Genomic DNA, 17,495 nt, shown 5'->3' with positions numbered 1-17,495 from the left:
AGGTTTTGATATAAAAAACATGCGAATAATAATTCTACAAACTTTATTTATTTCAAATTTTTTATTGGTGGGGCACCACCCCCCCCGGCTCGGTGTGATTTCGATGTACGGCCCTTTTCGTGGGGGATCCGATTGGCCCCACCCGAACCCCACCCCGCGGCCGCCACGTGTCGTCCCAGGATTTCGCTTGCGCTTTTCGGAAATTTTTCTATTTTTTTTTTTTGTTGTGGGTCGAACTTTTCGAAAATTTTCGAATGGCCAGGAAATTTATATTTCCCCGAAAAAATAATTGATAAATAAATATAGAGATGGCATCCACCCACGGACGTCACGGTCAAAGTCAACGTCGTTTCCCATGCGCAGATTTCTGGACATACATAATGTACTAAAAAATTCCATAAATTATTATTATTATTTTTTTGGTCGAACATAAATTATTTGAAATTTCCCTTTCTTTTTCGTTTTTTATAATTTTTAATTATAAAAGCGTACGTTACCTTATTGGGCCGCCTCGAGCCCAGCCCGTTTCGATTTCGGCCCGGGCCCATTCCCAAAGCCCACGAACCAGCTTTAAAAGCCCCGATTTTTTTTGGCGCGAAACATCGCGGTCCCGATCTTCTCCTTCTCTCGCTCGCTCGCTCGCCATGGACGGGCGCTCGCTCCGAGAAGAAATCACGAATCTCTTCGCATCGCTCGCGTCTCGCCTCGAAACCCTTCGCCGGGCCCGCGCGATCGGCGACGGAGGAGAAGGGGAGGACGACGCGGAGAGACCGCTGGTCGCCGCGATTTCGCGGCTGAACCGGTCGCTGAACCTCCGCGGCGACGACGGCGGCGGCGGCGGCGGCGGCGGCGACGAGGATCCCGCGGTTCGGTTCCTGGACACCGCCTTGTCCCTCATGTGCTTCAAAGCTCCTCAGGTCTGGAAATGATGCGAAAGCTGGGTGTTTTGTGCGTTTTTTTTTTTTTTTATGGTTCTAGTTCCGAGTGTTGAGAGGCGGTGATGATGCTCTCCAGGTGTTTGATTCGGTGGTCGAGTACACGGTGAAGACGATCGCTGCGGTTTTGACCTCGTCGATTAGCTGCGAGGTGGTTAGCTTCCGAAAAGAGGAAGCTTTGCAGATAGGGAGCTCGATTTCGCGGCCCGATTGCGTCGAAGTGGTCGCGGCGTGCAGTGACATCCTCCCGAAATTGCAGAGAGATGGTCTGTCGATTTTTTCTTCGCCTGTCCTGCTTGGTCTTATAATTAGTTACCTTGATAAACGCTGAGCTAAAAGAAAAGGCGAAAAAAAAAAAAAAAACAGATGGAGTCTTCCTGTCACTTGCTTGCGCCTATAGTGATTGGTATTTGTAGGTTACCACGGTGCTTTTCTTCACGATAGAGCATAGGATTCTGATTTCTGGTAATAGTTTGATGTTGGGTTTTACTTTGAATAGATCACGAACTTTACTGGGTTCGATAGCATTTCCTGTGAACTTGGCCTTTCCATAAGAAGAACATTTTTTGCAGAAGAGATTGGTTAGAGATGCAAGAATTGACACCTTTATTCGGGTTTCATTCTGCAAATCTACAATTGGTCGGTGTGTCTTTAATTTATGAGCTAAGACCTGAAGTTTGATTGAAACATTGCAGGAACACTTTCTCATCTACTACTGCATGCTGTCCTGCGTGTAGCGGTTTCAGCATCTCACAGTCAGCTTTTGTTCCCTTTGACTCGCATTATTGATGTAAAATCAGTTAGCGGGAGAATAATTGCAGCTTCAAAGCTCCTTGACTATTTACCCCAAGGATTTTGTCTTAAGAACCATGAAACACCATTAAGGTACTTTGCCAACAAAGCTGCTATGGACATTGATTTGTGCATATGTTGATACAATACTATCGTCCTTGACTTGGCTATCTGTGCATATGTTTATTGAAAGCATGCCCCAAGCATGCTTTCTTTAATATAAGAACTTTTCAACTTCTCTTCCATTCTGTCCTTGGGCATGAATGAGGCAAAGGGAGTTTATCTATATTTATCTGTATTTCGTCAACCTATTCAGGACTATATTTGTCTTAACTTTAGGTATGATGACCTGTTATCTCAATCTTTGTCTTTTTTTTCTTTTTCAGGCTGTTATTCTGGTATCTCGATCCACTGATTCTGAGCAATGACATTTCTAAGATTTTGCAAGAAATGATGGAAAGACCTTTCCTTTGTTTGCATAAGGAATTGCATGAGAGGATTTCCTGGCGGAATATTGTTGTTTGCTTGGTACTTTCTCCTATAATGTTTTTCGAGGCAAGGGCTCTGTTACATAGATGGTTTTTGGAGACGTGAGTTTGTGGTCCTTATATCTTATGAATTTCATATCGAAAGTTCTAGCTCTATTTGATAGTGAGCATGCGGCAGCATTCAACTCATGCTCACTATTGTCAGGCTCTTATTTGATTTTTCTCATGTCCTACTTGCAATGTGCCTCAAGATTTCGGCCTACTTTACTGATTTTTTTGTGAATTTTTTGCTTGTGAAAGTATCTGTGTACAATGTATTGCTATACCTAGTTTCAACATTCTTCTGTGAGATAGGGACCTTGACCAATTTTCTTGGATTCTAGCGTTCCTGTTAGATGAGTTTTATAAGTAACTTGAGCAGAGCTGGTCCACAATGCTTAGGGAAGTTCTGTTGCAGCCTCCAAAAAATGGAAGATTGCATCTGACTGTGAAAGGGAAAATACTAAGCCCATAGGCTTTCTTAGAACCTAGCTCTGTTGCTTCTAATCGATTTCAACTCAACTCCCTAGTTTTGCTGGTGTGAAAACAGTGTTTTGTTCAGTTTATGAAGTTGAGGTGGATTTTTCTGGTGAAGAAACGTCATTTGTTTATTGTATATCTGTTATGCCACATCTCCTTGAATAAACATAATCTTGGTTTCCTTTCAGTCAGAAATATTTTATCCTATACCTCACTGATTGAGGATAAGATTCTGATGTTTCTCAAACATCTCTTATTCATCAACTGAAAAAGGTTCAAAATGGCATTCATGTTTACTATCGTACATGCTTTACTGATGCTCTTTTCGTCTATAAGCTTCTTGATGCTTTTTTCTCATTTCACATGCCTAACAGGGGTTTGGCTTTTGTGCTGGAGTTTTCAACTGTATTAGTCTCGGTGATTCTGGATGTAATTTCTAGGCCAATGTGGTGGGGGATAACGATGGAAACAGGAATGAAGCTGCCCTTTTCTGATGCATATTTTCCCTTTCACCGCCAATTATTGAGATCTTTCACGGGACCTATATCATGTGCGGCGCTTTTAAATTTGGTTGATTTTACTAGCAACAAGAGTTCAACTGCGAACTCAGATGCGACAAAGGCGGCAAGGGTGGATCACAAGTCTATGTGGTGAGTTTCGACTCAATACTTATTTATTTGTCAATTTCAGATACAACTATGCCTGAGAAGTAATTTTTGTCATTGCCTTGTAGGGCACAGGCAATCAACTTCCCAGTTTGGTTCTATTTTGCTTCCCTCACTCTTCTATGCGATAAAAGTTTACACATGCATTGCACATTTGACCAGATGCATAACATGAAACCCTTGTCCTGTCGAACTGCTGCTGCGAGGTACATTGCGTGGATTTTGTGCCCGATCAATATAACTCATCAGGAATTGCTAGTCGATCATTTGATTAAGCAATCAGAGTCTTGGGCTGTGAATCAAATTTCCTCAGGTGTACGGGATGAAGAAAAAGCTGTCTTGCAGAAGAAGCTCAAGAAACCCAGGCTTTCTGAGAATAATGCCAATAATAACTTCAAGGAGGAGGAGCATAATTGCCAAAGCATAGAGAACTGGGTTGAAGATTTCCAGAACCTGTATTGGTGGTATGGCACTCAATTTTTGAACTCTCCTGCATCATGTGAAGGACAATCAATTGATGGGTGCCTGCAGCAGAGTATGATGTTCAGGGAAATTTTATTAGGTCTCTTGATTGGACAGTCGAGTTTCATGGAGGAAGATGTGTGCGAGCTGTTGCTGCATTATGCCTCAACTGGCAGGATACTTCAGCCAGGGAAAACCAAGAGAGCGGGACTGAAGCACATCAGAAGCTATTCTGAAGGACCAGTATCAGCTCTATGGAATGATGATTGTGTTAAGGAAGAGGCAATTAGAGGTGCCTGTCTCGTCTTCAAGTTAACTGATATTGTTGAGAACATGTCCTCATCGATGTGTGAGACTGAAGAGAGTGAAGTAGGCTTTATCTGCCGACTGAAAGAACGGACTGTTGGGTACTTGGTCAAGTGCATCAAGTCACTGATTCAGCTGGAAACATTTGAGGGTAAATCTTCTATGCTATCGGATCTACATCGTAGGTTGCTGCAGTGGAAGCGTAACGAGCAAAAACAATTCAAGATTCCCGAAGATCTAGATCACGTCACACTTGAATTGAATCATAAAATATCGACAACATGACTGAATTTGTCAAGGTAGCTGTAAAGTTAAAAGGTAAAGATGTAGAATGCAATGCAATTTTCTTCTTTTTTTTCGGTCATTGATCCAAGCAAGTGGGATCGATTATCAATCTCATTTCTGTGCTCTGTCCATGTGGATTTACAGCTATAGGTTATTCTTTACTAAGCTTTGCACTATGCAATCCCACCCCCACTTTTTATTGCCAAATCATGTATGCAAATGTGGTCATGAAACTTGTCCAACAATACACATTGAGGACTGGCATGAAAAACACCTCGACAAAGAATTGAGGATTGCATAACTTGTGTATTGAAAAGAAAGCGAGGACATGGAAACAAAATCATGTTTGTGGATCGGGTCACAGCTCGTAGCAGCTTCCCATGTCTTAAAGTTGGGATCAGAACTCTGTTAGGGAGATGAAAAGGTCTTTAGAACTTAATGTAAATTAGTCTTTGAAAGAAAAGAATCATGGGACTGTCTTACTATACCATTTCAAATTCGTGTGACCTCTCAAAGGGGAGCCTCCGATCTTCATCGATATAGCAGCGACCGAGCTCCGACGGGCCTTTTGCTAATTTTTCATGTTTTGTCATACTGATTGGGGCGGTATTCTTTTATTTTATTTTTTTGTTAATTTTTCTGTTCAAGATTTGCAGGATAGAGTGTCATTTTAGGAGAGATCTTGTATTTTGGTGCACTTCTATTTAGTAGTTTGAAAACTACCTCTAACCGCCACAAACTTGGGGCCTATAAAAAAGAAAGGCATGGTTGAGCTTTCTTTATAAACCTCTCTGTTCCCCCCCTCTTTTCTTTGCCATCCCAAAATCCTTTCCAACAGGCAAATTGTTCAAGATTCGTCCATCGAGAAAAAGAACAAGCCTCACTTCAGGAATGGTCGGAACGAATTAATGCCGTCTTATCTTCTTCACCAGAAACCATCGTCCCCTTCGGCTTAGCACATCACAACAGATGCGCGTAAGTGACGGTGTCATGTGATGACCAAAGTCGAAGGGGGACGATGGTTCTGGTGAAGAAGATGAGAAGATATTAATTCTTCAGACCGTTCTTGTATTGCGAGGCCTGTGTTTTTTCTCGGTGGAACAAATCTTGAAGATTGGTCAGGTCATAAGTGGCGGCGTTCTGCGATGCCCGAAGTCGAAAGGGATGATGCACCTTATAAAGTGGAGTAGAACAGAAAGGGAGTTAGCCGGCGGTTAAGTTAAATTTTCTCTTTTCCTGTTGCATGCTTTCTGATTTTCGTCTCTACTTTAAGAACTGTTATGTGTTATGATGACATCAGACAATGTCTACCAGTACCACGTACGAGAACTTGCTTTCTTGAACATTATTGTTTGCATATGCACGTCCAAGACATGTTCTTGTTCTTCAATGTTTAGCACGTGTACACGAGTAAGTCTTTCCTTTGCTAGTAATACAATGAGCATTCAACCATTGTTCTTCAGCATATAAAAGAAAATAAGAAAAAAATAATATATAACAGAATCTTTTCAGTATTGAGTTACCAAGGAAGGGCGAGTTTTTTGTTATGTGGATGATATGATAGAAATTAATTGCTAATACAAATCTTATACAAGAATATGTGTTCTTTGTGGGTCTTAACGTGAGTTCTAAAATTTCTTAATATGTGACTGCGTTGGTGTCAATTTCTTGAATATTCAGAATATCTTGATGTACATATAGGAGAAATCTTTGATCACCATCGTTTCTTGTGATGTACGAAATTTGGTGATCTGAAAATCCAGGATAAACTTCTTGGACTTGCAGTTCATCAACTTCTTGGACACACATTCGCCTCATCTTGCGCAGTGATCTCATGGAAAGGAATTCGATATCGGTTTCTTGAGTTGTTTGGAATTGGATAGAGAAGCTCTCTTTGATCGCTGTCGAGAACGAAGTTCCTGAAGCTCTACTATCGTCGTGCAGAGGAAACAACTGTTGGGAATAGCGATGAATTGGCTGTGGTAGGATTACACAGAAGCAGTTTTTACAGTGGATCTTCACCAACTACCCATATCACGCTGGCTATGATTCCTAGATCAGGCACGGTCATTGGACACCAGGCCTTCACTGGTGAGACTCAAGTCTCTGAGATATCTGGGCTAGAGCTTCAATGCATTTGATGGCAGTGTCATTCCTGAATTTCTTGGATGCTTGGAAAATATGGAGGATATAGCAGGGCACTTGCTCAAAACTAGGAAACTTGTCGAGCTTGCTTGTGATATCTTGGTCTTTCATGGGAATTCTGTGGTTTGATTGTTAAATGGATAGTCGCTCTACGTTCATTGAAGTATCTTACTCCATGTAATGAGGACCTCTCTATGGCTGGTTCTGAGTGAATCAAAGTACTATATTGGCTTCTGACCAAAAAAAAAGTACTACATTTCAAACATCACCGACTGTTCTGCATCTCTCTTTTACTGGCCTATCAAATTTCATACCATCGCCTAGCTTCTTAAATTTGACTTTAGCTTACGGTAACAGATCTCAGCTTCAGTGTTCTCGACTCGGTGTTTCCATGGTGGCTGGTGAAACAGTGTCGTTGGCATTGATATAAGTGATGGTAATGGACTATACAGACGCTACAACTTGATTTAGGACAGCTTTCTGAGTTGGTGGACTTGGGACGTGTCTAACAAACGTCCATCTGGAACGTAGGGTGTCAGAACCAAATCGAAAAATCGAACCAAACTGAACCAAAAATTTGGTGTATTTCGGTTTGGTTCGGATAATCAAAGCTAACCATTCTTGTTTTTTCAGTTCTGTTCGAACTGAACTGAAAAAATAACTTAGGTTTTTACCTTAAAAGAGTGAATCCCCTCTCTCTCTCTGGCTCAAATCCCCTCTCTTTCTACTGCTACGGCGAATCGCCGCCACGATCCCAACCCTTTCAACGAGGAAGAAGATCTCCATTCTCAGTGAGTGCTCTCTGTCCCTCTCTCTCCCCCTTGCAGATCTGCACTCATTTCTGCGCTTCTGTGGCTGCTCTTCTCTCTCGCACGCTTGAGTCTAGATCTGCTCGCTCTGTGTGGTCGGGTTCCATAGCATACGAAAATGGTTCGATACCGAAAATGGTTCTATTAATCGAGCTGATAATTCTTCTGGGGTCTTGCGAGAGGTTCCATTTTTGACATTTCTCCTGACTCTTTAATTGCGAGGATTTGTTGCGTTGCTCCTCTGCTTGCAGTCTTAGTTTGGAGTCGGGGTTTGGCCGTTGTATCTTCTGGGTATTGTGGATTAGTTTATGTAATGCTTGGTTTGGGGGTTGATGGTGGCTCTTGTACTGTGGACTTGCTTAAGCGTCCTCGGATAAATAGATTTGTTTCTAAGTTGGGTGATGGTTCTCTCTATTTAATTCCTATTAGAAACAGTTGCTTCACTGGGCATTTCTAATCCTTGATTCAGTTCATTTATTGAGCTTTCTTTCTTTTGTTTGCAGTGAGCTTTACAAGAACAACATTCAAGATTTGCAGCTCCTTTCTTGGCCCTTCTTAAACCATATCAGTTTGGTTTCGTCTGGTCACGTTTGTTTGTGCTGAACTTGTGTTTTCTAATTCCTAATCTGTTTGTCTAGTGTGTTGGTGTCGTGCTGTCTTGTAAGACTATCCAATTTTAGATTATGCATGTTCGTGTTTATTTAGTCTTTAAATTCTCTATGCTATATGGTGTTTGTATCTATAGCAGTCAGAATGTAAAAATGCATTCCTTGAAATTCAATAGACACGTGAGAAACCAACCACTTATTTGAATATATGAGAAAACCAACCTCTTCTTTGGTATTTTAACCGAAAGTTCTTCTGTGTTTTACCCGGTCACCTGCATAAGATCTTGTTCCAAGTTAAGATGGATTGAGTGATTTTGTTAGATGAAAAATTAGAAGTATGTGTATTTTTGGTAATACAGTATATGTCTAGTCTTTTGATAGGTTAGTTCTTTTTATATATGAATAAAAAGCAAAAAAGAAAAAAGAAGGAAAAACCGAAAACCAAGCTGTGAATAAAAAGAAAAAAAAAGAAGAAGAAGAAACCGAAAACCGAACCGAACCAAACCGGTTTTTCTGTTCGGTTCATATTTGGTTCAAGCGAGATTCGGTTCGGTTCAAGGGTGCACTTCTAACGGTTCGGTTCGGTTCGGTTTTTCAAGAAAACCAAATCGTTTACACCCTTACTGGAATGCTATCCGAACGAAAACTTTGCAAAGATGAGGACAAATTGAAGTACTTAAGTTTGTCAGCCTACGAGATTGGCACCTTGCTTTCTCAAACGCTAGCATTTCGGGTCCCATACCAGGAAGAGATGTGGCTTTGTGTTCAGTACACACCTGATCTTCAAGTTATAGAATAATAGAAGGCAAGAGAACTAAACAAAGAATGTATAAAAAGGAGGAGGTATTGAATTTCAGTTCATTAGCACAAGCACTGCATTTCAGTGTTTCTCTTAGCAGGCCAACGTAATGACTGTCCTGCTTTCTAGAGACACTCGATCATGACGTCTATACACATGAAAGGCTGAGAAATGCCACTTAATTGCGTTTATATGTGTAGCACAAACTACGTATGATACACCAGCATTCTGCAATTTATATTCCCTGCTGCATTTCTTTATATGACTTCAGCAAAATGGTGTCTTAGTATGGCTTGACTTCACACTTCCCTCTGTTGAAGTCTAGGTAGTTGTAACGGCATCTTATGGATGTACAAGCTTCTGAAGACTGAAAAAAGAAGATGAACTCTGTGCTGTTGCATATCATTTATTCTGTGAACTACAAAAAATTGCTGAATTTCAGCTATAAACCTCATCAATTTAGAGGCTCTGCTGCTATGAAGTCCTTGTTGCTTGGACCAAAGAAACTTGAGCCGGGTTGCCACCCCATTCTTCGAAAATGACCAATTGATTGCCTGTGGGTTTCAACCACGATCTCGGAATGTGGTACCTGAAAATTAAAAGCTTAATAACAGGTGTTCAAATCGAAACAGGAATTTATAAAGAAAAAGTGCAGTTCAACTTTTCTCACCATCTTTGAGAAGCCTCTCCACAATTACTTCGGCACTTATTCTCATTGAAAGTTCCGGCATAACTGCAGCCGCCACAACTGCCACGAGCTGTGTAAGCAGGCCAGTGGCGTCCGATACTCTGACCATTTATCCATATCTGACCCTTTCCCATGCCATTCATGTCCAAGGCTAATGGAGCATGTCCCAGGGGAGCATTGAAAGTTGCCTGCAAACAAAGCATAAATTGTTTTTCAAAGGGAAACTGGACTGGCAATAATGATTAAGTGAAGTTTTCAGGGGTTGATCTTCACCTTGTACCAGGTCAGCGGCTGCTTTTGGGCCAACATTGAACCTTCAAGCCATTCAATAGAGGAACTACCGCTTAGGGTGTGAAGACCTAGAGCTTCGCCCTTGAGACCGACCTGTTCAGGAAAAGCAAATATTCAGGTTTTGAATTTTGAAGATGGCGTAACAGATTATTCTCAATCTTCCGTGGCATAGTATGAGTCGTGTCCAAAACCTTTATATATCCACACATCATTACAATTAGTCGAGTGAACAACAGTAAATCCACACAAACCATTGACAATCAGGACTACTCTACCATCAAGAAAATTTTGGCAGATATGTGCTTTTAAAATTTTTTCGTTTCAACAGCTCCGAAATATTGGTTTACTCAATTTTTCTGTAACAACAATGAATCCGCATTGGTACCTTATTTTCTGTTTCTCAATATCTTGCTGAAAAGCAACAGAAGAACAAAGGAGCAGCAGACCAAGTCAAGATACCTTGTAACACCATTTCCATTTCGACATGTCCCATGTCCCAGAATCGAGACCCTTCAATGTGACTGGCCCAAGAACCCCGGTATTCCATGTCTCAAAATGCAGGCCAACATTCTGAACATTCAAAATAAAAGAGGAGAAAGTACTAATGTTAAGATCCATATATGTATACAGCTTAACAATATAGGGTGATACCAAAATCAACTGGGGAAATACTGACTGGAAGCCCAACAGCAACACTCAATATCGACAGTTTGTTGATGCCAGCCCTCAGCTTCACTTTATCACTATATGATAATTTCGGATTCTCTAATGATCCATATGCTGACCCTGTATTGCAGACAGAAAATCACCAGAGTAACATACGTTATGGATTGAGATTCCAGGTATTGAAAGGAAATTGCATTTTGGGATCCGGGCAGAAATTGATCTACCTGCCAGTTCACCATTGACGAAAACATGCATCGCATGTCCTGCTGACCATATGGTGAGCACGGGATATTGGCCACTCCTCAGAAACGCTTCGTTAGGACTTATCGTGATGCTGAACGATTGAGATGATCGTGAAAGTAAAACTGTAAGCACACGACAATTTGATATATTGAAGTTTTGATGATGCTCACGAGATGCAAGTCAAAAGCAGCACTCACTCTGTCGTGTACCACAGATAATCCGAACCATCTCTAGTGAGACTAATTTGCTCCAGCAGCCCGTCCTTTGTAAAAGTGCCTTCGCCAAAGGCAGAGACAGTTTCTTCAATGTACGACTGCCAAGAGAATCCACCTACTGGCACCATCTTGGTTTGAGAACTCGGTACACTGACCTGTTTGAAAATTGACGGTATTGTGTCATCCTCGACCCTTAATCTCTTAAAAAGGATTGTTTAAGGGGAAGTAACGAAACATATTAAATCGGAAAGAGTCGATGCGAGATGTCATGGAACTAAAAGGTCTTTGCCTTACCCTTGCAGTGTTGTAAACAGCAGTTTTGCAGTCTGGAAGAATGCTGATGGACCAAGGCGGCAAGTCATATTGCCCATTTCCGAAATTGACTCTGACAGAATACTTTGTGTCGTAGTTTGCGAGGAAGGCTGCACAACCGCTTCCAGCTTTGAACACGTGAGCCTAAGAAAAAAAGAATTTGACAGGCGAAAGCTTAATTGACAACCCACAAGGCTGTGAGAGGGTTTTTATGCATATTCATTTTAAGGGGCCTTGAGAAACCAAACCTCTTGATTGCTTCCAAGTGATTGCACTGCTGGATCAGCAGAAACTAGAGCCCATTCACTTTGCTTAATGGCTTTGTGCAAATCTCTCAAGTGACTCCATTTTGGTTCCCTCAGTAAACCTGTGACATTTATGCAAATTCTGATGTCAAGGAAGATCACCTAATAATTTCCACGATAGGATGTCATGAATTACTCCTAGACTTTGTTTTAAAAGGTAAAATATTTAGCCAACAAGATGTAGATTCGCCTTTACTTGGTTAAACATCTGACAGCGTTACCAATTACTCCAGTCTTAACGTAGTTAGATCCATTGAATGCTCAAAGTGAACAAATTGAGCCACATGAGCAAATTTAGCCTTGCCCGTGCTAGGATGCTAACTATCTATTCCGTTCACATACCGAATTCATCAAGAGGAGCGTCGAAGTCATAGCTGGTGGCAATGAAGGGACCACCAGCAGTCCTGCCGAAGTTGGTTCCTCCATGATACTGATTCAAAAAACAAGACCAATATAAAGAACTCGCAAGTATGCAATGATTTAACAGGAGACAAAAAGGAAGGTTAACTAGTGATTATAATTCACAGCAGAATGAAAAGGCAGAATCAAGTGATTGATACAGAGTCACAGATGCTACGGAAGTCAAGATTACCATATAGTAATTGATGAACGAACCACCGTTCTGAATGAACCTCGCGACCGAGAATGCCAAATCCTCTGCTGGCCTATGAGGCAGCGCTCCCCCAAACTCAGTATACCTGGAAATCATTATGACAATCAACTTTGAATCTACACAACTGAGAAGGGAGGACGGGGGGTGGGTTCAGCATGTGCAGACATCCGCTATTTGACGTACCAGCCTGTCCAGACTTCAGTCCACATCTTGGGTTTATTATTTGAGTTGGGTTTGAAATTTTCGCAGTAGTAGCCATTGCAGGTGTCAATCTGTCACATAACGTACCAACATAACTCAAGGACAGGAAAAATTATTTTCTAGAAGCTGTCTTACTCCCAGTCTTAGATAACTCGTATGAAGCAAGTCAAGATTTAGCAACCATGATACGGAAAAATCCATCCCTCTTAAGATCGAATGTCATTGTCATGCCATCTAAACGAAGGCAAACAAGCAAAGTCGAGCCAAACCAGATTAGAGGCATATTTATCGTTTCGGGACACAATAATTAAGAACCTGAGGAGATAGCTTTCTGATTTAATAGGAAGCCATGAAGAGAAAGAATAAGGAAGAGGAAAAACTAAAAGCACATGACATATGAAAAACGGGGACCTGTTTAGGACCATGAAGGCCCCCTAAAGTAGAGAAAAAAACTGTTAAAGAGACCCCACCTGCCTAGGAGGCCCTCATTGATCACAAAACAGATGACACACTAACCAACTTATATATATGTATATATCTCATACAAATATAAGTTAAACCAACAAATCAAGAAAATGCATACCACAGGATCAGGAGCATCCTCTTGCTTGCACATGACCCATGGAACACCAGTGCCAAGTCCCACAGCCATATTTGCTGCCCAGTTTGTGTATGCCTTACCTGGTGCTCCAATTTCCCATTCAACTGGTCCATATTCATTCTCTATCTGTCAACAAGCACATAAATCCAATATATCAGCAAAATAATAACATCTATATAATTCCAAGGAGGTATAGAAAATAATCTCCTTTATTGTCAAAAACCTTTTCTTTATTGTTGAGAAAAAAAACCAACTGAATAGGTTCATCTTCTAGAAGGGGTTCCAGATATGGTAAAACGTTTCTCACCTGAGATAATATTATTGGACCTCCCTGGGACTGAAACAACCTCTCTGCCTTCATAATGTTGACTATCTTATACGTGAACCGTTGCATTGCATCCTTCATTATATTATTGACAAAATGATTAATAAATGTTTTATTAGTCAAATGTTTAGATATATGAAAAAGATTGAGAAGGGCTATTTGTTTTAGAAAATAGTCAACCTTGAATGGCTTATTGTCCGTCCTAAAAGCGATCCCGGGGACATATTTCAGCCAAACAGGAAATCCTCTGCATCACAAACCAGCCAAAGAAACAAAGTACATGTATTAAAAAATACATAGCAACATAAAAAACTTTTCTCTTTTATTTTATGCGATTGAATAGGTACCCAAGATTCCACTCAGCACAGACATAAGGCCCAATCCGGAGATTAACGTAAAGACCAGCTTGTTGCACCAGCTTGATGAACCGAACCAGATCATATCTGTCCCCAAAGTAATACTGCACAAAGGGTAGGAAAAAGAAAAGAGAGGGAAACTTCATTAATTTTAAGAAAAAAAAGAGGGAAAACATAAAATCAGTGAAACGAAATGGTTATAATCCTCAGAAGATCATAAGTTGCATTTACTTGTCCAGGAGAAGGTTCATGTTCATTCCAGAAAACATAAGTTTGAATAACATCCAATCCTCCTTGTTTTGCCTTCCATATGAGATCAGGCCACATCTGCAACCACCCAAAAGCCAAAAATCAAATAAAATACAATTCTCTTGTGAAAAAATAAAAGGTGTAAAAGGGTGACATGTTGTGAACTGCATTGGGATTGTCACTACCTCAGGCGTGCTTCTGGGATAGTGAATAGAACCAGAGATGAGAATCCTCCTCTTGCCATCAATGACAATAGCTTTCCTGTCATAAGAAACAGAGCATGACACTGAAGATGCCCACGAGAGCAGAATCAATGCCAGCATCAGTTTAGCTCCAATCATGTTCCCCGTTTGAACCTTTACACCCATGACCCTCTTCTTCAAACCAACAAAGAAATGAACTTTCTTTCCCAAAGTCTGTCCCCTTCAAGACATATATGTTTGCCTGACCCAAGAAACCAGTAACAAGTCTTGCTCCTGATATCAAGAAAAGGGACCAATGACAACTGTCCTTTATTCTATTGAGAATGCAATGAGAGCTAGATAGTGAGAGAGAGAGAGAGAGAGAGAGAGAGAGAGAGAGAGAGAGAGAGAGAGAGAGAAGGGGGGTTTTGGTTGAGAGTTCGGTTGCTGTTGTGAAGAGAGCGGGAAGCTTTGCAAATCCAATTTATAAAGATTTTGAAGAGGAGGAGGTTTCGGTTTCTTCCGTTTTTCGTGGGTCCATTTTCGGTTGCCTTTCGGAGGGTCTCGCTGTATCTGACCCGGTAATTTTGGAGATAATGTGGATTTTTCTCAATTAGTCCATTCTGATTTGTTTATTTTCCTAGAATTGGAACATGACTACTCGGCTGACATGTCGGATACAGTGCTTTCCATGCACGTAAATAACTAAGTTTTGCTGTACAATATTAAGAAAAAGAGATGATAATTATCGCGAAAGTCCCGTGTGTTTTGCTTGATTAGGATTTAGGCAAATACAACAGCGAATTCCCGATAAAACTTGCTGTCAATTCTTATCTCGTTTAGAAGCAGATCAGCGGCCTGCGTGTTAACAGCCTCAGGTCCTGTTTTCACCTGATGAACTCATTTTGCAATTCTTATCTCGTTTAAGAGCGGAGTATCAGCGTGTTAACAGCCTAAATTCTTTCTTTTGATTTTATCCTCTAATCAGTCAACATCTGTCCATTAAAAATGTTGGTTCCAACAAGTGATTAGGAGGCTCCTGCTTTCTTTTCGTGCAGCTAAAGCACGTAGAAAATGAAAAATTAATTAAATCATTTGAAGATAAAATAAGCTTATATTTATAATTTTTTTCTTTCTTGACATATAATCATGAATTATGATATAATTCATTACGTATCCGTATACCATGAAATGATTAAGAATACTCTCTCGTTACTTTAATTCCAAAACCACATAAATTGATTACAGAACATGGAATTTGACTAATGAGGCGATGTTACTATCACCGCTTGGAATAAACCTACTACCATATGTAGTAGTTGTGACAAATGGGTCGAGCATCTATACTTCCTTTTTTGCCTTCCAAATATAGTACTACTAGGCCTTTTGAAAAGATACATTCTGATTTGTGGGAAAGGTTCTGATAATCTCATTTCAAAGGCTTCAGTACTATATTTGCTTTGTGGATGATTATATGCGATATACTTGGTTGTTTCCATTACTGCAAAAATCTAACTTTTATGCATGTTCACTCAATTTTGAGAAATATTGGGAAAGGCAATTTAGAGGGCATATTAAAATCTTTCAATATGACGGAGGAGGAGAGTTCAACCCAGCAAATTTCTTAATTCATTTGCAAAGATATGGGATTGTTAATCAAGTATCTTGCCCAAACACTCCATAACATAATGAAGTTGTCGAGCGAAAACATAGGCACCTATGGGTACTTGGTCAAGTGCATCAAGTTCACTGATTCAGCTAGAAACATTTGACGATATCAGACAATGGGGGGGGGTTTGGTTGGGCTTTGTGAACGAGCTTTGAGCCTCCAAAGCCCTTTGGGGGAATTATGGAGTGTTTGATAAATTATTTTTGGGACTCTTTGGCCAAATGTTGGCCTTCTCAAGGCTGAAAGCTCAAGGCACCCCCTAGGGTGCCTTGAGCTTTCAGCATTCTCGGAATGCTAATACCCAATTAATGAAAATATGTTAGTTGTCTTTTTTGCCCTTAAAATTTGTCTAAAAACCCACTTTTGCCCCTCGTGTGTACTATTCATCTTCTTCTTCGTGAGGTGGCCGGCGAGGCGGCCGGCGCCGGATTGGGCCGGCAAGAGACCGGCGGCCGTCGCCTGAGGCCGGGCGACCCTCGGCAAGGGTCGCGGGACCCAGGCGGCGGTCGCCTGGGTCGCACGACCTCAGGCGGCCGGAGCCGGGGTCCCGCGACTCAGGGGGACGGCCGCCTGGGTTGCGCGACCCAGGCGACGCGACCTAGGCGGCCGTCGCCTTAGTCGCGCGACCCAAGCCTCGGCCGCTTGGGTCGCGCGACTCAGCGGCCGCTTGGGTCCCGCGACCCTCGCCGAGGGTCACCCGACCTCGGGCAACGGCCACCGGCCCCAGATTTGGCCCGCTGGCGATCGCTCGACCTCAGGCGACGGCCGCCGGCGCCAAATCTGGCTCGCCGGCGCCGGCTCCGGCGAAGGGTAAGTTAGGTTTTTTTATTCCCAAAGTCCATTTGCAAAAAAAATTCACCAAATACTATATTTTGGCCAAAGTAGCTTTATAAAATATTTTTATCAAACACCATTTGCATTTCTCTATTGGGCTTTCACCCAAAGGTATTTGCATTCCCCCAAGTAGCATTTTCAAAGTTGAACCAAACAGGCCCAAACTCTTGTTCTTCAATCTTTAGCACATGTACACTAGTATTTTCTTTGCTAGTTATGCAATGAAAATTCGACCATTGTTCTTAAGCCTATAAATAATAGAAATTTTTCAGTGCTGGACTACCGATGAAGGGCGGGTTTTTTGTTACGTGGATGATGCGATAGATAGAAATTAATTGCTATACAAATCTGATACGAGAACATGTGTTCGCCGTGGGTCTTAATGTGAGTTCTAAAATTTCTTGATATGTGATTGCATTGGTTTAATATAATTAGCTTGACGAAAATAAAGTCATCTTGGGATTTTTGTTATATTGATTCATCCCGTTTTATATTTTTGTAATACTTGGCTAACTTCTCTTCTGTCTATCTATCTATACTATATAGTCACCTTTTGGATTAGGTGTCAATTTCTTGAAAGTTCAGAATATCTTGACGTACATATACGAGAAATCTTTGATCGCCATCGTTTCTTGTGATGTACGAAATTTGGTGATCTGAAAATCCAGGAAAACTTCATGGACTTGCAGTTCATCAACTTCATGGATAGAGAAGCTATCGTTGATCACTGTCGAGAACGGCCTTAGAAGTTCCTGAAGCTCTCCTACCGTCGTGCAGAGGAAACAGCTGCTGGGAATAGCGACGAATTGGCTGTGGTAGGATTACCCAGAAGCAGATTTTACTGTTGATCTTCACAAGCTACCCGTATCCTGCGGGCTATGATTCCTAAATCAAGCACGGTCATTGGAAACCAGGCCTTCACTGGTGAGACT

General features: G+C 41.3%; 2 protein-coding genes and 1 long non-coding RNA gene across 7 annotated transcripts; 2 read left to right on the top strand and 1 right to left on the bottom strand.

The window, feature by feature from the left end:
* Positions 1-615: 615 nt before the first annotated feature.
* Positions 616-6,930, top strand: LOC115684607 (uncharacterized). Of its 5 annotated transcripts, none has more exons than XM_056311034.1 (7): positions 616-917; positions 1,015-1,201; positions 1,631-1,820; positions 2,114-2,317; positions 3,109-3,384; positions 3,468-4,485; positions 6,397-6,930. In XM_056311034.1, exons 1-6 carry the CDS (start codon positions 645-647, stop codon positions 4,450-4,452), a joined length of 2,115 nt encoding a protein of 704 aa, XP_056167009.1. In that variant the 5' UTR covers positions 616-644; the 3' UTR covers positions 4,453-4,485; positions 6,397-6,930. The 5 variants fall into 5 exon arrangements, with proteins under 5 accessions (XP_056167009.1, XP_056167008.1, XP_056167007.1 ...); XM_056311033.1 differs by having other exon boundaries at positions 6,238-6,930; XM_056311032.1 differs by having other exon boundaries at positions 6,216-6,930.
* A 349-nt stretch (positions 6,931-7,279) lies between these two features.
* On the top strand, positions 7,280-8,010 carry LOC115684571 (uncharacterized). Its single transcript, XR_008816483.1, has 2 exons — positions 7,280-7,388; positions 7,910-8,010. It is a non-coding gene; the product is annotated as an uncharacterized LOC115684571 (long non-coding RNA).
* A 1,055-nt stretch (positions 8,011-9,065) lies between these two features.
* On the bottom strand, positions 9,066-14,386 carry LOC115684570 (beta-galactosidase-like). The gene is made up of 18 exons (XM_056311031.1): positions 14,064-14,386; positions 13,861-13,956; positions 13,621-13,733; positions 13,454-13,520; positions 13,256-13,348; positions 12,931-13,074; positions 12,330-12,418; positions 12,126-12,231; positions 11,876-11,963; positions 11,477-11,595; positions 11,211-11,372; positions 10,899-11,071; positions 10,683-10,792; positions 10,469-10,578; positions 10,252-10,362; positions 9,775-9,885; positions 9,484-9,689; positions 9,066-9,402 (listed from the first exon to the last, which is right to left on the bottom strand). The coding sequence occupies exons 1-18, from the start codon at positions 14,244-14,246 to the stop codon at positions 9,288-9,290; spliced, it is 2,196 nt and encodes a 731-aa protein (XP_056167006.1). The 5' UTR covers positions 14,247-14,386; the 3' UTR covers positions 9,066-9,287.
* Positions 14,387-17,495: the final 3,109 nt, after the last annotated feature.

Source organism: Syzygium oleosum, unplaced genomic scaffold (genome assembly GCF_021117445.2).
Source record: "Syzygium oleosum isolate NSW1041296 unplaced genomic scaffold, Sole_v2.1 Sole_v2.04, whole genome shotgun sequence".
NCBI lineage: Eukaryota > Viridiplantae > Streptophyta > Magnoliopsida > Myrtales > Myrtaceae > Syzygium > Syzygium oleosum.
The sequence above is the reverse complement of the archived record's forward strand: the minus strand, read 5'-3'. Positions and strand labels throughout refer to the sequence as shown.